At 58.6% G+C, this 14218-nt stretch overlaps 1 protein-coding gene across 4 annotated transcripts in view; it reads left to right on the top strand.

Moving 5' to 3' along the window:
* TLE3 (TLE family member 3, transcriptional corepressor) overlaps window positions 1-10840 on the top strand; it is a 29911-nt gene extending 19071 nt beyond the window's left edge. For 2 of the 4 annotated variants that reach the window (XM_084214066.1, XM_084214068.1), the window contains exons 10-21: window positions 2126-2245; window positions 2606-2656; window positions 2791-2946; window positions 3033-3165; window positions 3752-3933; window positions 4467-4543; window positions 4698-4947; window positions 5481-5728; window positions 6359-6506; window positions 7064-7214; window positions 8122-8198; window positions 8604-10840. In XM_084214066.1, coding sequence (XP_084070192.1) covers window positions 2126-2245; window positions 2606-2656; window positions 2791-2946; window positions 3033-3165; window positions 3752-3933; window positions 4467-4543; window positions 4698-4947; window positions 5481-5728; window positions 6359-6506; window positions 7064-7214; window positions 8122-8198; window positions 8604-8711 — 1701 coding nt within the window. In that variant the 3' untranslated portion in view covers window positions 8712-10840. Of the gene's footprint in view, window positions 1-2125; window positions 2246-2605; window positions 2657-2790; window positions 2947-3032; window positions 3166-3751; window positions 3949-4466; window positions 4544-4697; window positions 4948-5480; window positions 5729-6358; window positions 6507-7063; window positions 7215-8121; window positions 8199-8603 lie in introns of all 4 variants that reach the window. The other 2 variants (XM_084214069.1, XM_084214067.1) reach the window with 1 other exon arrangement.
* Window positions 10841-14218: the final 3378 nt, after the last annotated feature.

The following is a 14218-nucleotide window of genomic DNA, read 5'->3' as shown; positions in this document are numbered from 1 at the left end:
GGGCCCAGGTGGGGCTGGGTGATCCCGGAGCTCCTTCCCCAGCCCGGCATTCCGTGTGAAAAGCTGCCAGGACAAAGGCCGGCTGAGCTGCGGCTTGGCAGCGATTTCCTGCCAGCCCCGAGCCCACAAACGGCCCTTTGGAGAGCGGGGAGGGGAAGTGCTCTGCGAGGGGGGAGAGGCAGAGGGGAATTGGGCATCATTAACCCGCTCCTGGGGCGGGCAGGGGGCCGTCGGAGCCGGGCAGCTTCCCAATCCATAAACTGCGAGCCGGGGTATTCCCCGTGGAGGTTTAATGTGTGCGATAATCAGCGTTAGTCATTCATATTTTCCCCAGCCTTTGCCTGTGCAATAAAAAATATTTAGTTGCTTGGCGGCGGGCCAGGAGCGGGGCTGAATGGATCGATGCCTCTAAATGCCTGACATGATTCTCTGGGAGCTGCGAGGGTTTTCAGCATGACTGCCTGGGAAGAAAGAGCTCCGTGTTATCCAAAGCTGCTTAGTGGGGACCGAGGAGAAACATGAACTGCTTTGGTTCTCCCTTTCAGCCGGGGAAGAAAGGCGGGCACGGCTCAGGAACGGCGCTGCTCGGCGGGGCTGGCAGGCCGGGGGAGCGGGGATGGAGCAGGGAATGTGCGGGGAGAGAGCTGGGATGGATCCTGCTGATCCTGGGACTGAGAGGAGGGAATGTGCAGGGATGGATCCTGCTGATCCCAGGGACTGAGGGGAGGGAATGTGCAGGGAGAGAACCGGGATGGATCCTGCTGATCCCGGGGACTGGGGAGAGAATGTGCAGGGAGAGAGCTGGGATGGATCCTGCTGATCCTGGGACTGAGAGGAGGGAATGTGCGGGGAGAGAGCCGGGATGGATCCTGCTGATCCTGGGACTGAGAGGAGGGAATGTGCGGGGAGAGAGCCGGGATGGATCCTGCTGATCCTGGGACTGAGAGGAGGGAATGTGCGGGGAGAGAGCTGGGATGGATCCTGCTGATCCTGGGACTGAGAGGAGGGAACGTGCAGGGAGAGAATGGGGATGGATCCTGCTGATCCCAGGGACTGAGGGGAGGGAATGTGCAGGGAGAGAACCGGGATGGATCCTGCTGATCCTGGGACTGAGAGGAGGGAATGTGCAGGGATGGATCCTGCTGATCCCAGGGACTGGGGAGAGAATGTGCAGGGAGAGAACCGGGATGGATCCTGCTGATCCTGGGACTGAGAGGAGGGAATGTGCAGGAATGGATCCTGCTGATCCCAGGGACTGAGAGGAGGGAATGTGCAGGGATGGATCCTGCTGATCCCAGGGACTGGGGAGAGAATGTGCAGGGATGGATCCTGCTGATCCCAGGGACAGAAGGGGGGAATGTGCAGGGAGAGAACTGGGATGGATCCTGCTGATCCCAGGGACTGAGGGGAGGGAATGTGCAGGGAGAGAACCGGGATGGATCCTGCTGCTCCCAGGGACTGGGGAGGGAATGGGGATGGATCCTGCTGCTTCCAGGGACTGAGGGGGGAGAATGCAGGATCAGGGCCAGGCGTCCTCCTCGTTGTGCTGCTGTTTTCCTCCTGTGTTCCCTGGGAACACCGGTATCTCCTGGGCTTTGCTGCTTGGAGCAAGGGCAGAATTCTCCCCGTGCCATGGCACTCCTGGTCACATGGGTTTTCCAGGACATTTTGTGGATATCCTTTGGCTCCAGGTCTGGGATGCAACCATTCTGTTGCTCCTCCTGGATGAAGCTCCTGGCTGTGCCAGAGGGAGAACCCCTGGGCTCTGTAGCTTTCCTGGGAATGGCAGCATGTCCTGGGCTTTGCTGCTTGAGGCAAGGACAGAATTCCCAGTGAGCAGAGCTGTGCCATGGGCACTGGGCTCTGCCATTCCTGGCTTTTCCCAGATGTTTTTATAAACAACCTCCTCCTGTGTTTTCCTGCTATTGCAGCAAAGGAGCTCAGCTGTCCATGGGATTCCTCACAGCATTCCCAGTGCTCCCAGCGAGGCTGATGTTGATCTGTCCTCTGGATCCTGTGGCATGGGGGGGACCAGGGGGTCTCGTCCCTGCTGGGACAGGGCTGTGCTGCTCGTGGAGCCTTGTTTCCTTCTGCTCCCCCTTCAAAGCTTCTCCCATCCCCACAGAATAATTCCGTGTCCCCCTCGGAGAGCCTGCGGGCCAGCGAGAAGCACCGGAGCTCCACGGACTACAGCATCGACTCCAAGAAGAGAAAAGCGGAGGAGAAGGACAGCATGAGCCGATATGTGAGTGACAGTGACAGTGACAGCTCTGAGGCCACGGGGGCAGAACGCGGGGTTTGGGTGCTGCTTTCCCGGTGTGATGTGGGTCAGCTGGGATCATTCAGCCTGGAAAAGGAGACTGTTGGGTCCAACCATCCCCCAGCACTGCCAAGGCCACCGTAACCCGTGTCCCCAAGTGCCACATCCAGCTCCCCTGCCCTGGGCAGCCCCTTCCAACACCTGACCGCCTGTTCCATGACAGAATTTCCCCTGATCTCCAGCCTGAGTGTCCTGCTGCTCTTGGGGGTGGTGTGGCTCCTCAGGGGGCTGATCCCCCCCAGTGTTTTGAGCTCTCTGCAGGCTGTGACACGCTTTGTGTTCCAGGACAGCGATGGTGACAAGAGCGATGACCTGGTGGTCGATGTCTCCAATGAGGTGAGCTCTGGGTTTGGGATGTGGGAGGTGATTCCCTGGAACCTCCCAACACCCGCCTGAAGGGGAAGCCAGAGGGAAGGAGGGAGCCCGCCCATCCTTCCCACTGGAATTCCAAGGCTTTTCCCACCTGTCAGGACCCCGCCACCCCCCGGGTGAGCCCGGCCCATTCCCCCCCGGAGAACGGCCTGGACAAAGCCCGCGGGCTGAAGAAGGGGGACGCTCCCAACAGCCCGGCCTCGGTGGCCTCCTCCAGCAGCACTCCCTCCTCCAAGACCAAGGACCTGGGCCACGTACGTCCCTTCTGGGGGTCCCTGGGGCGGGGTGTGGGTCCCGGCAGCTGGAGCTCACCCTCCTTCTCCATCCCTTCTGCCCCCAGAACGACAAATCCTCCACGCCCGGCCTCAAGTCCAACACTCCGACGCCCAGGAACGACGCTCCCACCCCGGGCACCAGCAGCACCCCGGGGCTGCGGCCCATGCCCGGCAAGCCCAGCGGCATGGACCCCCTGGGTGGGTACCAGTGTCACCACGGTGCCACCATTGTGCCCAGCACCGCTTCGGCTCGTCCCTGTCAACGGGGAGCAGCAGCTCTGGGGGCATTGCATTTATGGGGAGTCAGGTTTATGGGAGACCCAATCCAATGGGGTGAGGAGGGAGGTCTGGTCACAGAGTGAGAAGGATTGGGATGAGGGGACACGGCCTCGAGCTGTGCTAGAGGAAGTTCAGGCTGGACATCAGGAGGAATTTCTTTGAGAAAAGGGTGCCCAGGGAGAGGTGGTGGAGACCCCATCCCTGGAGGTGTCCAGGGATGTGGCACTCAGTGCTCTGGGCTGAGAGGAAGGTGGTGTTGGGCCAGGGGTGTTGGGTTTTTCTGTGGCGGTGCTCTGCTCTGCTCCCTGCCCGTGTCCCCAGCCCTGCCCGTGTCCCAGCCCTGACACTGTCCCCAGCCCTGCCCGTGTCCCAGCCCTGACGCTGTCTCCAGCCCTGCCCGTGTCCCAGCCCTGACGCTGTCCCCAGCCCTGCCTGTGTCCCCATCCCCTGACGCTGTCCCCAGCCCTGCCCGTGTCCCAGCCCTGACGCTGTCCCCCTCTGGCAGCCTCGGCCCTGCGGACGCCCATCTCCATCGCGGGCTCCTACGCGGCGCCCTTTGCCATGATGGGGCACCACGAGATGAACGGGTCCCTGACCAGCCCCGGCGCCTACGCGGGGCTGCACAACCTCCCGCCGCAGATGAGCGCGGCCGCAGCCGCCGCCGCCGCCTACGGCCGGTCACCAATGGTGAGCTTTGGAGCTGTACGTAGCACTTTTAGCTCCTTTCTCGCTGGGGGGAGGGCTGGGGGGCTCCTTGGGCTGGGAGGTTGGGGCTCCTTCTCAGAGCCAGCTGTGCTTTGGATTGGAGGGGTGGGGATGGAGATGCTTCGTCGTGGGGTGACGTGCATGTGCTGCTGGATTGGGGTTTCTCCTTTCGGTTCCTTGGCCCCTTAATCCCATTCCCTTCCCATTCCTCTCACTAAACTCCTGTTTTAAGGAGTCAAACACTGCCATTAAAGCAGAGATTGGGGTTTTGCCCTCGCGGTGCTGGGCACAATGTGGCTGATCCCATTCCTGGGGGCTTGGGAACAACACAGGGAGAGGGAACATGTCCGACCTGGTTCTTGCAGACCCAAAACCTTTGGTCGGTTCCCCTTCCTGCCAGGGGGAAACGCCATTAGCTTTGAGCAGCAGGGGAAAAGAGGAGTGTCCCCAGGGGTGATGGATGGGAAGCTGTGTGACGTTCCCGGCCTCACCCGTGTCCGTGCATCTCTTGGCAGGTCGGGTTTGACCCTCACCCGCCCATGCGAGCCCCGGGCCTGCCCTCCAGCCTGGCGTCCATCCCCGGAGGGAAACCGTAAGTCCCGCTCGGATTTTTGTGGGATCGGAGGGGACGAGCGGCCAGAAGGGAGGCGAGGGAGGCCTTCACCCAGGGCAGGCGCTGTGAACGCGGTGTGACAGCCCCCACAAGCCCCGTCCGTCCCTGGAGCTGAGCCCTTTCCCTCCCGCAGGGCCTACTCGTTCCACGTGAGCGCGGACGGGCAGATGCAGCCGGTGCCGTTCCCGCACGACGCGCTGGCGGGGCCGGGCATCCCGCGGCATGCGCGGCAGATCAACACGCTGAGCCACGGCGAGGTGGTGTGCGCCGTCACCATCAGCAACCCCACCCGCCACGTCTACACCGGCGGCAAGGGCTGCGTCAAGATCTGGGACATCAGCCAGCCCGGCAGCAAGAGCCCCATCTCACAGCTGGACTGCCTGGTGAGGGCTGGCGTCCCGTGCTGGGACCGCTGCTGCTGTCCCCAGGGCTGTGTCCCCGCCTTCACCCGCCTCTGATGTTAACCATCCTCACCCCGTTAGCATCCACATCTCTTCCCCACGTTGCCATCTATGTCTCCTCTTTCCCCACTGCCCTCCCTTTCCTCTTCCCCCCTTAACATCCTGTTGCTCTTCCCCATTACCAACTCCTTGTCTTCTGTTGCTGTCTTACTCCTCTTCTGTTATCTCTCTTTCCCCCTTTAAACTTCCCTTATCCTCTCCTTCCCCATCAACATCTCTTTTTCTCCTTTCCCCATCAAATGTCCCTTTTCCTTCTTCTCCCCATCAATGTCCCTTCTTCTCTCCATCAACATCCCTTTTCCTCTTTTCCCCACCCCCTTGCACTCCCTGTCCTCTTCCCTCTCCCCATCCCTTTTCCTCTCACCCCCATTACACCCCTTCCCTCCGTCCCCTTTCCCTTCCATCGCCACCTCTGCCGTCCCCAGGCCGTCCCTGACGGTCCCTTGTGTCCCCAGAACAGGGATAACTACATCCGCTCCTGCAAGCTGCTGCCGGACGGCCGCACGCTGATCGTGGGGGGCGAGGCCAGCACGCTGACCATCTGGGACCTGGCGTCGCCCACGCCGCGCATCAAGGCCGAGCTGACGTCCTCGGCGCCCGCCTGCTACGCGCTGGCCATCAGCCCCGACGCCAAGGTGTGCTTCTCGTGCTGCAGCGACGGCAACATCGCCGTCTGGGACCTGCACAACCAGACCCTCGTCAGGTGAGCCCCCGCCGGGGAGCTGGGCTGCAACGGAGGGACCTTAAAGGTCATTTTTATCCTGTCGGGTTCCTTTTCCTCTTCTGTTGGTGTTCCTTTTCCTCTTCCCCCACAACGTCCTTTTTCTTCTCTTCTTGTCAGTGTTCCTTTTCCCTTCCTCCACAACATCCCTTTTCCTCTTCCTTTTGTCAGTTTTCCTTTTGTCAGTGTCCCTTTTCCTCTTCCTTCCATCTGTGTCCCTTTTCCTCTTTCCCCACCCCATTGCCATCTCTTTCTTCTTCTGCCCATCATGGTCCCTTTTCCTCTTCTCCCCATCGATGCCCCTTTCCTCTTTTCCCTGGGCAAAAACACCTTCCACTATCCCAGGTTGCTCCAAGCCCATCCAGCATGGCCTTAAATATTCCAGGGAGGGGGAGTCCCCCATCCCCTCGGGGCTGGAGCCAGGAACACTCTGGTGATACTGCACCATCTCCTGGTGCTCATCCCTAAACCAGCCCCGTTCTCAGCCCAGGATGCTCCTGGATGGATTTCCTGGACGAGCCACACAAACCTCATCTGAGCACCTTGAACGCGGCTCCGTGCTTTTTCTAGCGCTGCCCTTGCCAATTTCCACGATTTTTTTCTGCTCCCCAGGCAATTCCAAGGGCACACGGACGGGGCCAGCTGCATAGACATCTCCCACGACGGTACGAAGCTGTGGACGGGGGGCCTGGACAACACGGTGCGCTCCTGGGACCTGCGGGAAGGGCGGCAGCTGCAGCAGCACGACTTCACCTCCCAGGTGGGCACAGGGCTCAGGGAGCCATCCCCACAGGGAACAGGGCTCCTGGAGGGGCTTTTCCTGCTGGGAAAACGGCCCTGGGAGCTCCCAGTGTGGCTGTTCCCGCTGGTTTTGGGGTGGGCTGGGAATGCTGGAGCCGTGGGGCTGCCCAGATCTTGTGCCAGCTCTTCTTTTCCTTGCAGGATGAGGATGCAGCTCTTTTTATGGGATACCTGTGGATGAAACAGGGTTCTCTGGGTGCCCTGGGAGTGGGATGAGGGCGGGGGTCAGGGATCAGGATCCTGCCTCCTCCCAGCAGAGCCTGATCCAGAGGAGCAGAGCTGGGCCCTTGTGTGCCATTGGCAAAGGCAGCAGTACCCATGGGGATGGAGCCGTCCCAGCCCAGGGATCTGCCTCTCCCCACCTGCTCCATCCCTCTGGGGCTGGCCAGCCGCTCCAGCAGTGCCACAGATCCCAGAACGGTTGGATTGAGAAGCACCTTGAGGATCTCTCATCCCAGCCTTGTGTGGGGGGCCGGGAATTCCCGCTGATCTCCCCAAACCCCCTTCCCTCTGCAGATCTTCTCTCTGGGATACTGCCCGACGGGCGAGTGGCTGGCGGTGGGCATGGAGAGCAGCAACGTGGAGGTGCTGCACCACACCAAGCCCGACAAGTACCAGCTGCACCTGCACGAGAGCTGCGTGCTCTCCCTCAAATTCGCCTACTGCGGTGAGCAGCGGGGCTGGGCTGGGCTGGGAGACACCTTAAGGCTCGTCTCTGGGGCACCTTCCACCTGATCCCAGCCCGGCACATCCTCGTGGGTGGGGAGGGTGGAATCACAGAATGCTTGGCGTTGGGAGGAACCTTAAATTGGGATAGCTCCCGCTGTCCCAGCGTGCTCCAGTCCCCACCCAGCCTGGCCATGACACCTCCAGAGATGGGAGACAGGGATGGCCATCAACTGCAGGAAGGGACAGTGCTCGATGCAGCAAGGGGGCTGAGCATGGATGTTTCCAGCAGGATCTGTCCCGTGGATGCTGCACTTGGAGTTTATTCCCATAAACCCATTCCAGTTGTGGTGGGGTCTATTCCCATGAACCCATCCTGGTTTTGGCAGGGTTTATTCCCATAAACCCATCCTGGTTTTGGTGGGGGTTATTCCCATAAACCCATCCTGGCTGTGGTGGGGGTTATTCCCATAAACCCACCCTGGTTTTGGCAGGGTCTATTCCCATAACCCCATCCTGGTTTTGGCAGGGGTTTATTCCCATAAACCCATCCTGGCTGTGGTGGGGGTTATTCCCATAAACCCATCCTGGTTTTGGCAGGGTCTATTCTCATAAAGCCATCCTGGTTTTGGCAGGGTCTATTCCCATAACCCCATCCTGGTTTTGGCAGGGGTTATTCCCATAACCCCATCCCGGCTGTGGCTGCAAACGGCCACAGAGCACCATTGGAGGTGGGAAGCAGCATTTGGATTCTTCCAGCAGAGTAGGGCTGGGCAGGACTCCCCAGGAGCCTCCAGGTTTTCCTGTTTCTCCCAGATCTCTGGGCTCAGACAGACTGTGGGGACAGGGAAGGGTTGGGGAGGTGGCACTGGCAGGGTTCAGCTGCTGATCCCAAATTCCCAACGCAGGGAAGTGGTTTGTGAGCACTGGGAAGGACAACCTGCTCAACGCCTGGAGGACGCCCTACGGAGCCAGCATCTTCCAGGTAGGAGAGCTTGGGAAGGGCACAGGCTGGGGGCTGCTCCCAAATTCCCATTCCTGGAGAGAGGGGACATCCTTTGGGGCAGCCAGATCGGTGTCAGGGTGTGGGATGTGGGGCTGCCCTCAGCATGGATGCTGCTGGGAGCATGGAGCATCCATCCCACCCTGATGGGTTTTCTCTCTCCCCCACCCTGATGGGTTTTCTCTCTCCCCCACCCTGATGGGTTTTCTCTCTCCCTCACCCTGATGGGTTTTCTCTCTCCCCCACCCTGATGGGTTTTCTCTCTCCCCCACCCTGATGGGTTTTCTCTCTCCCCCACCCTGATGGGTTTTCTCTCTTCCCCCACCCTGATGGGTTTTCTCTCTCCCCCACCCTGATGGGTTTTCTCTCTCCCTCCTGCTTTCCCAGTCCAAGGAATCCTCGTCCGTGCTGAGCTGTGACATCTCAGCGGATGACAAGTACATTGTCACGGGCTCTGGGGACAAGAAGGCCACAGTCTACGAGGTCATCTACTGAGCCTGGGATGTCCAGCCCTCGGGAATGCTCCGGGAGTGCCCAGGGGAGGCCCCGGGCCCGGCCCAGCTCCGCCCGGCACCGCCACACTCGGATTTATTTGGAGATCTGCAACTCTGGCACACATGGAAGCCCTAAACGGATTTTTATTTGGTTTTAAGGTTTTGGGGTTCCTTTCGATTTTTTTCTTTTTTTTTTCTTTTTTTCTTTTTTTTTTTTTTAATTTTATTTTTTGTTTTCCGGCTCTTTCCGTCTGGCTTTGGTGGCACTATAAAGGACTCCTTTTTTATTGGGACTTTTTTTTTGTGCATCCTGCATAAGACTTGTGAAAAATGTAAATACTGGACTAGGAAATAGCGTGGGAAGGGGGGAACCCTCCCAGTACACTTAGTTGTGTATTTTTGTCTGCTGTAATTGTATTCCACTGATGGTTTTGGTGGTGGCAATTTTATTCTGGGGGTTTTTTTTGGTTGTTGTTTTTTTTTGTTTTGTTTTTTGGGGTTTTTTTCCCCCTTTTCCTTCCCCCCCTCCGGAAGTGTCCGTGGGGGCTTTGCCATCCAGGCTGAGCAGAGATGTCCACTGGTGAAAAGTTGTTCCTCCTGTCGTGCGTCGTGTGTTAGTGATGGTGGGGAATCGCTCGGATCCTCAGCTACTGACGGGACATCAACACAATCACCTTGGGGTTTGTTTTTTATAGATGGATTTATGGATTTATCCTTTTTTTTTTTTTTTTTTTTCCGTGCTTGGATGTTTGAAGAAAAGGGGAAGCCCACGCAAGCCCTTCTTGGTCTTCGGACAGAAGCAAATGAGGAGTGATTTCAAAGAAAGCTTAGAAAATTCAGCTCAGGGAGCCACGAAAGATAATAGCAAACTTATGTGTTTTGTATTCAAATGAAAGTAAAGAATTAGAATTGATAACCTTGGAAAAAAAAAAAAGACAAAAAAAAAAAATACAGTTTTTTTTAAAAGCGAAAAGTTTACTAACAAGTAGGGTTTGTGTGTGGTGGGGGGCTGTTTGTGGTCCTTGTGGGCTTTATGGTCTTGTGTCTTCTGGTTTTATGGAGCAACTCCCTCCCCCCACAGGCCTTTTGTACTAAAGGGTTCCGAAAAGGACAAAAAAAAAAAAAAAGACAAAAAAAAAAAAGAAAGAAAAACGAAGACCTAACGGGAAAATAAAAGTATTTGTGTAGCAGAAGTGCTCACCTGTATCGTAGCACACGGCAGAGGATTTTTATACCACATTTTTATGGATTATTTTTGGCGAGTTGGATCTGGTCCAAAAGGTAAAAAAAACAAATGTTTTTTGTTGAGGGGTTGAAGGGAAGAGCGGTTTGGAGAGCGGGGAGAGGAGGATGGAGAGAGGTGGGGCCGGGAATTGCAGCCCTCCCAGGAGCCCCCATCCCTCTGAGGGATCCATCCATCCCTCCAGCCGCTCCCAGGGTGGGCAGAGGAGCAGGAGAGCTCTCCTGGTGTTCCTCCCTGCTGTTCCCATCCCTGGGGAGCGGGAGAGCTCTCCTGGTGCTCCTCCCTGCTGTTCCCATCTCCTGGGAGGGTTCTGAGCTGAACCCAGGGGCTGTTCCAGGCCGGGGTGGCTCCGTGTGAGGGTGGGATCGCTGTGGGGCACCGGTGATCCGAGCAAGGAAAAGTTCTCTAAAGCTGCTTTTAGGGAAAGGCATTTTAGGGTGGTTGGGCTCAGATTAACCCCTGGGGCAGCAGAGCCTCGGAGGGGTCCGGGGGTGTTTTGGGGTCGGTTTGTGGGATCTGTGGGGGCAGCTCTGCCCCGTTCTGCACCCCGGCCCCGGCGTTCCCAGCTCCATGGCTCGGCACGGATGGGGCTGTGCTGGGAAGGGCTGGGGGCTCTGCCCTGTCCCCAGGGGCCCCCTGGCAGTGGGGTCACCCCCAGCTCGTGTCCCCCAGGCTCCCAGCTCTGCTGCTCGGTTTTTCTCCCCGAAATGCCAGGAGTGAAATGCAGGAATTGCGCGTTCCGGAGCCAGGCTCTCAACTTCACACCAAAGTATGTAGCAGAATCTGTACAGCTGTTAATAACTACCACTGGTTTTTGTAAAAAAGGGCCAAAAAGAGAAAAAAAAAGAATAAAAAGTCAATGTACTGAAGCCGAACGGCAAGCAAAGTGTCTCTAAACCCTCTGATCCATGGAGTTTCACGGAGGTGGGGGGAAAGGCAGGAGAGGGGAGGGTTGGGGGGCACAGGACGGCCCTGACAGGGACCCCCGAGCTGGGGGCTGATGCTGGAGGTGGGATGGAGCCCGGGATGGATGGGAGGAATCCCCAGCCCCGGCATCCACCCCTGCCGTGGGCTGTGCTGCTCCTCCCGGGGCATCCCAAACCCCATCCCTCCCTTTCAGCTCCTGCCGGGCTTGGGAGGCGCAGGGAGAGGGCTGGGATGGGGAATCCTGCCCCGGGCGGTGCCTCCCAGCGGCATTCCCGAGCTCCCTGCTGCAGACAAAGCCCTTCCATGAGCCGGGCCAGCTGGGGCGTCCTGCGGGGCTCCCGTGATGGATCCGAGCTGACAGGACCTGCTGCGAGGGAGGGATGGGGCAGGGGCAGCGCTCTGCCCGCCCCGATCGTGGGCAGGGAAGGGCTGGGAGTGCATCTCCATCCCGCTGGAGGCCGGGTGCGCCAGGGGCTGGCACGGGGGACCATTGAAAGGCCGGAATGGCAAGCAGCCCTTTGTTGGGAGATGGGAGAGGCCCGGCAGGGGAGGGGAAGGGAGCCCGGCGTGGCTCTGGGTGCGCTTCCAGCCCTGCCCAGCAAAGGGAAGGGGTTCCCCTCCCTCCCTCCCTCCCAGCTGCCCTCGGCGCTCCATGGGGGTGGACTCGGCTTTTCCCAGCGCTGGGGAGGAGCTGCTGGGCTCTGCCATCCCCGTTTGTGCTGTCAGCTCCCAGATTTTATAATTCAATTATTCCCATCCTCCTGCCATGCTGGAGTTTTAAATTATAAATCCATGAGGGCTTTTTAAAGGTGCTCTCAGGTCTGTCTTGGCCCACGCTGCCAGGAAATGGCCAGAAAACCGAGTGGGAGTGGATTCCCCAGGATCCTGAGGATGTGAAGGTGCAGCCTGGCACACGGCATTTTTGGGTGGCATTGCCCTCTTCTTGCTCCTGATTTCCTCGTGTGAGCATGGAACTCCTGCACGGAGGGGCTCCCGTGGAGGCGGGCAGGGATTTGCTGCTGGAGTATCCAACCTGCTCTTCCCAGCTGGGGCTGTGTCCCTGAGCACTGGGAAAGGGGCAGGGGCAGCAGAGCCGTGCTGGGCCATGCCGTGTTCTGTGTCTGTGCCATGTTCCGTGTCCCATGCCACATTCTGTGTCTGTGCCATGTGTTCCGTGTCTGTGTCATGTTCTGTGTCCCATCTCCCATCCCATTCCATGCTCTGTGTCCCATTCCATGCTCTGTGTCTCATTCCATGCTCTGTGTCCCATTCCATGCTCTGTGTCTCATTCCATGCTCTGTGTCCCCCGTGCCATGCCAAGCCATCCCCACCCCAGCAACAAAGCAGAGCACACATCCAGCTGTGCTCAGGCACATCCACACAATCTGCCCACCAGGGAATCTGGGATAACAGGATCCCCTCCCCTTCCCATCCCTTCCCCATCCCCTTCCAGACCTTTCCCATTGCTCCCCATCCTTCCCCATTGCCTTCCCATCCCCTTCCCAACTCTTTCTCATCCCTTCCCCATCCCTTCCCCAACCCTTTCTCTTCCCTTCCCATCCCTTTCTATCCCCTCACCATCCCTTTCCCATCCCTTTCCCATCCCTCCCCATCCCTCCCCTCCCTCCCCAGCCCCGTTGCCAGGGTGCCACCCCCGGGCTGGGGACAGATGGCGGCGGCTCTCGGGGACACCCTCAGCTGCCGCTGGCGCTGGCTGCCGCCGCCGAGCGTGAATTCTGCTGGCACCGCTCCCTTCGGCGGCTCTGCCTCTGCAGCGCAGCAGTTTTAATTACAGTAATTGAGCTATAATGAACGATTGTGCGGGGCCGCGGTGCGCGGGGCCGGCCCCTGCCCGCGCTTTGTTCGGGCTCCGGGGGTGGCATCGCCTCCAAAGCCGCGCCTGCCCTCGGATCCTCATCCTCCCGGAGCTGGAGCTTCCCGGGATCCCGCTGGACAGCGGCAGGAGCGGCTCCAAACTCCTCTGGCTTAGTCCAAAATAAAACACGAAAATATCAACGAGCAGAGCCGAGGCGGGAAGCAAAACAGCCCAGCAGGAAAAATCCCAACCCTGCTGGAAAAATCCGTCCCGGGGCTGGCGCGGGGTGCCCGCAGCGGGAGGGGCTGGTGACACCGGGGACTTGGGACAGGACACGGGAATGGCTTCCCACTCCGGAGGGCAGGGAGGGATGGGATTTGGGGAAGGAATTCCTGTCTGGGAAGGCGGGGAGCGGCTGGGATGGAATTCCCAGAGGAGCTGTGGCTGCCCCTGGATCCCTGGCAGCGCCCAAGGCCGGGCTGGCCAGCCTGGGATGGTGGGAGGTGTCCCTGCCATGGGCCTGGATGTCCCTCCATGTCCCTTCCAACCCAAACCATTCCAGGATTCCGTGATCCACCCAGCAGAAATCCCCTTTTCGCTGGATTCCTGTCCCTCTCATTGCCACTCCTGTCCCCAGGGCTGTCCCCTGACATTCCAGGCTCTTGTGCCGTGGCCCACCCTGCTCAGGGGGGTGGATTTGCCCTAAATCCTCTCCTCTGTCCCCACCAATGTGGGATGAGCCTCCCTCGTCCTGCTGAGCCTGGAATATCCCTAGTTTCTGCCTGGCACTGCCCACCCAGGATTTGGGAATGCCGGATCAGGATGGGTTTGGGGGCACCTCCTGGAGAGCCCTGAGAGAGCCCCAAGTGCAGCCCTGCTCTCACCCCTGGGGGATTTTGGGGTTTTCTGGCATTTCTGGGCAACAATAAAAACTTTCATTGGAGCAGAACCTTGGCTGGCCAAGAGGAGCCTCGTTAATTCCAGGGAATTGTTTCATCTCGGCTCAACAGGAATAATGAATCTTTTTTTTACTATTATTATTATTTTTATTTTTTTTTACAAGATGAGTTGGTGAATGGCCAACTTCCTCCGGGGGAATTCCTGGGGAGTGTTGATCCCAGCTGGAATTTACCTCGGGGTGGGGGGGGAAACAAATATTAAAAAAAAAAGGAGAAAAAAAGAGGGGAAAAAAATAAAAAGAGAAGGAAAAAAGCGAAGTTTTTAAAGGCTCAAACGCTGCTATTCATAACAACGTGTGATTGAGCTCAGCCTTTTCCTGACAGCTCCCAGATGGAGCCAAGGCTTTTCCACAACACCCTCACACAACACTTCCCTCCGGAGCCAGCTCCAGCCCCAAACAAAATCCGGGAGCACACAGAGGCCTCGTTATCCTCGGGAAAGCCAGGGAGCCCCAGGGGCTGCAGAGACCCCCTGAGCTGGAACTGCCTGGGAAACCCAGCCCAGGCCTGGGGGGGCTCTGTCACCCCGTGGGGCTCAGCCCCAGGGTGTCCCCAGATTTTGG

The sequence above is a fragment of the Fringilla coelebs genome (genome assembly GCF_963513975.1).
Source record: "Fringilla coelebs genome assembly, chromosome: 12".
Taxonomy (NCBI): Eukaryota; Metazoa; Chordata; class Aves; order Passeriformes; family Fringillidae; genus Fringilla; species Fringilla coelebs.
This window is presented reverse-complemented; position numbering and strand designations above follow the sequence as displayed.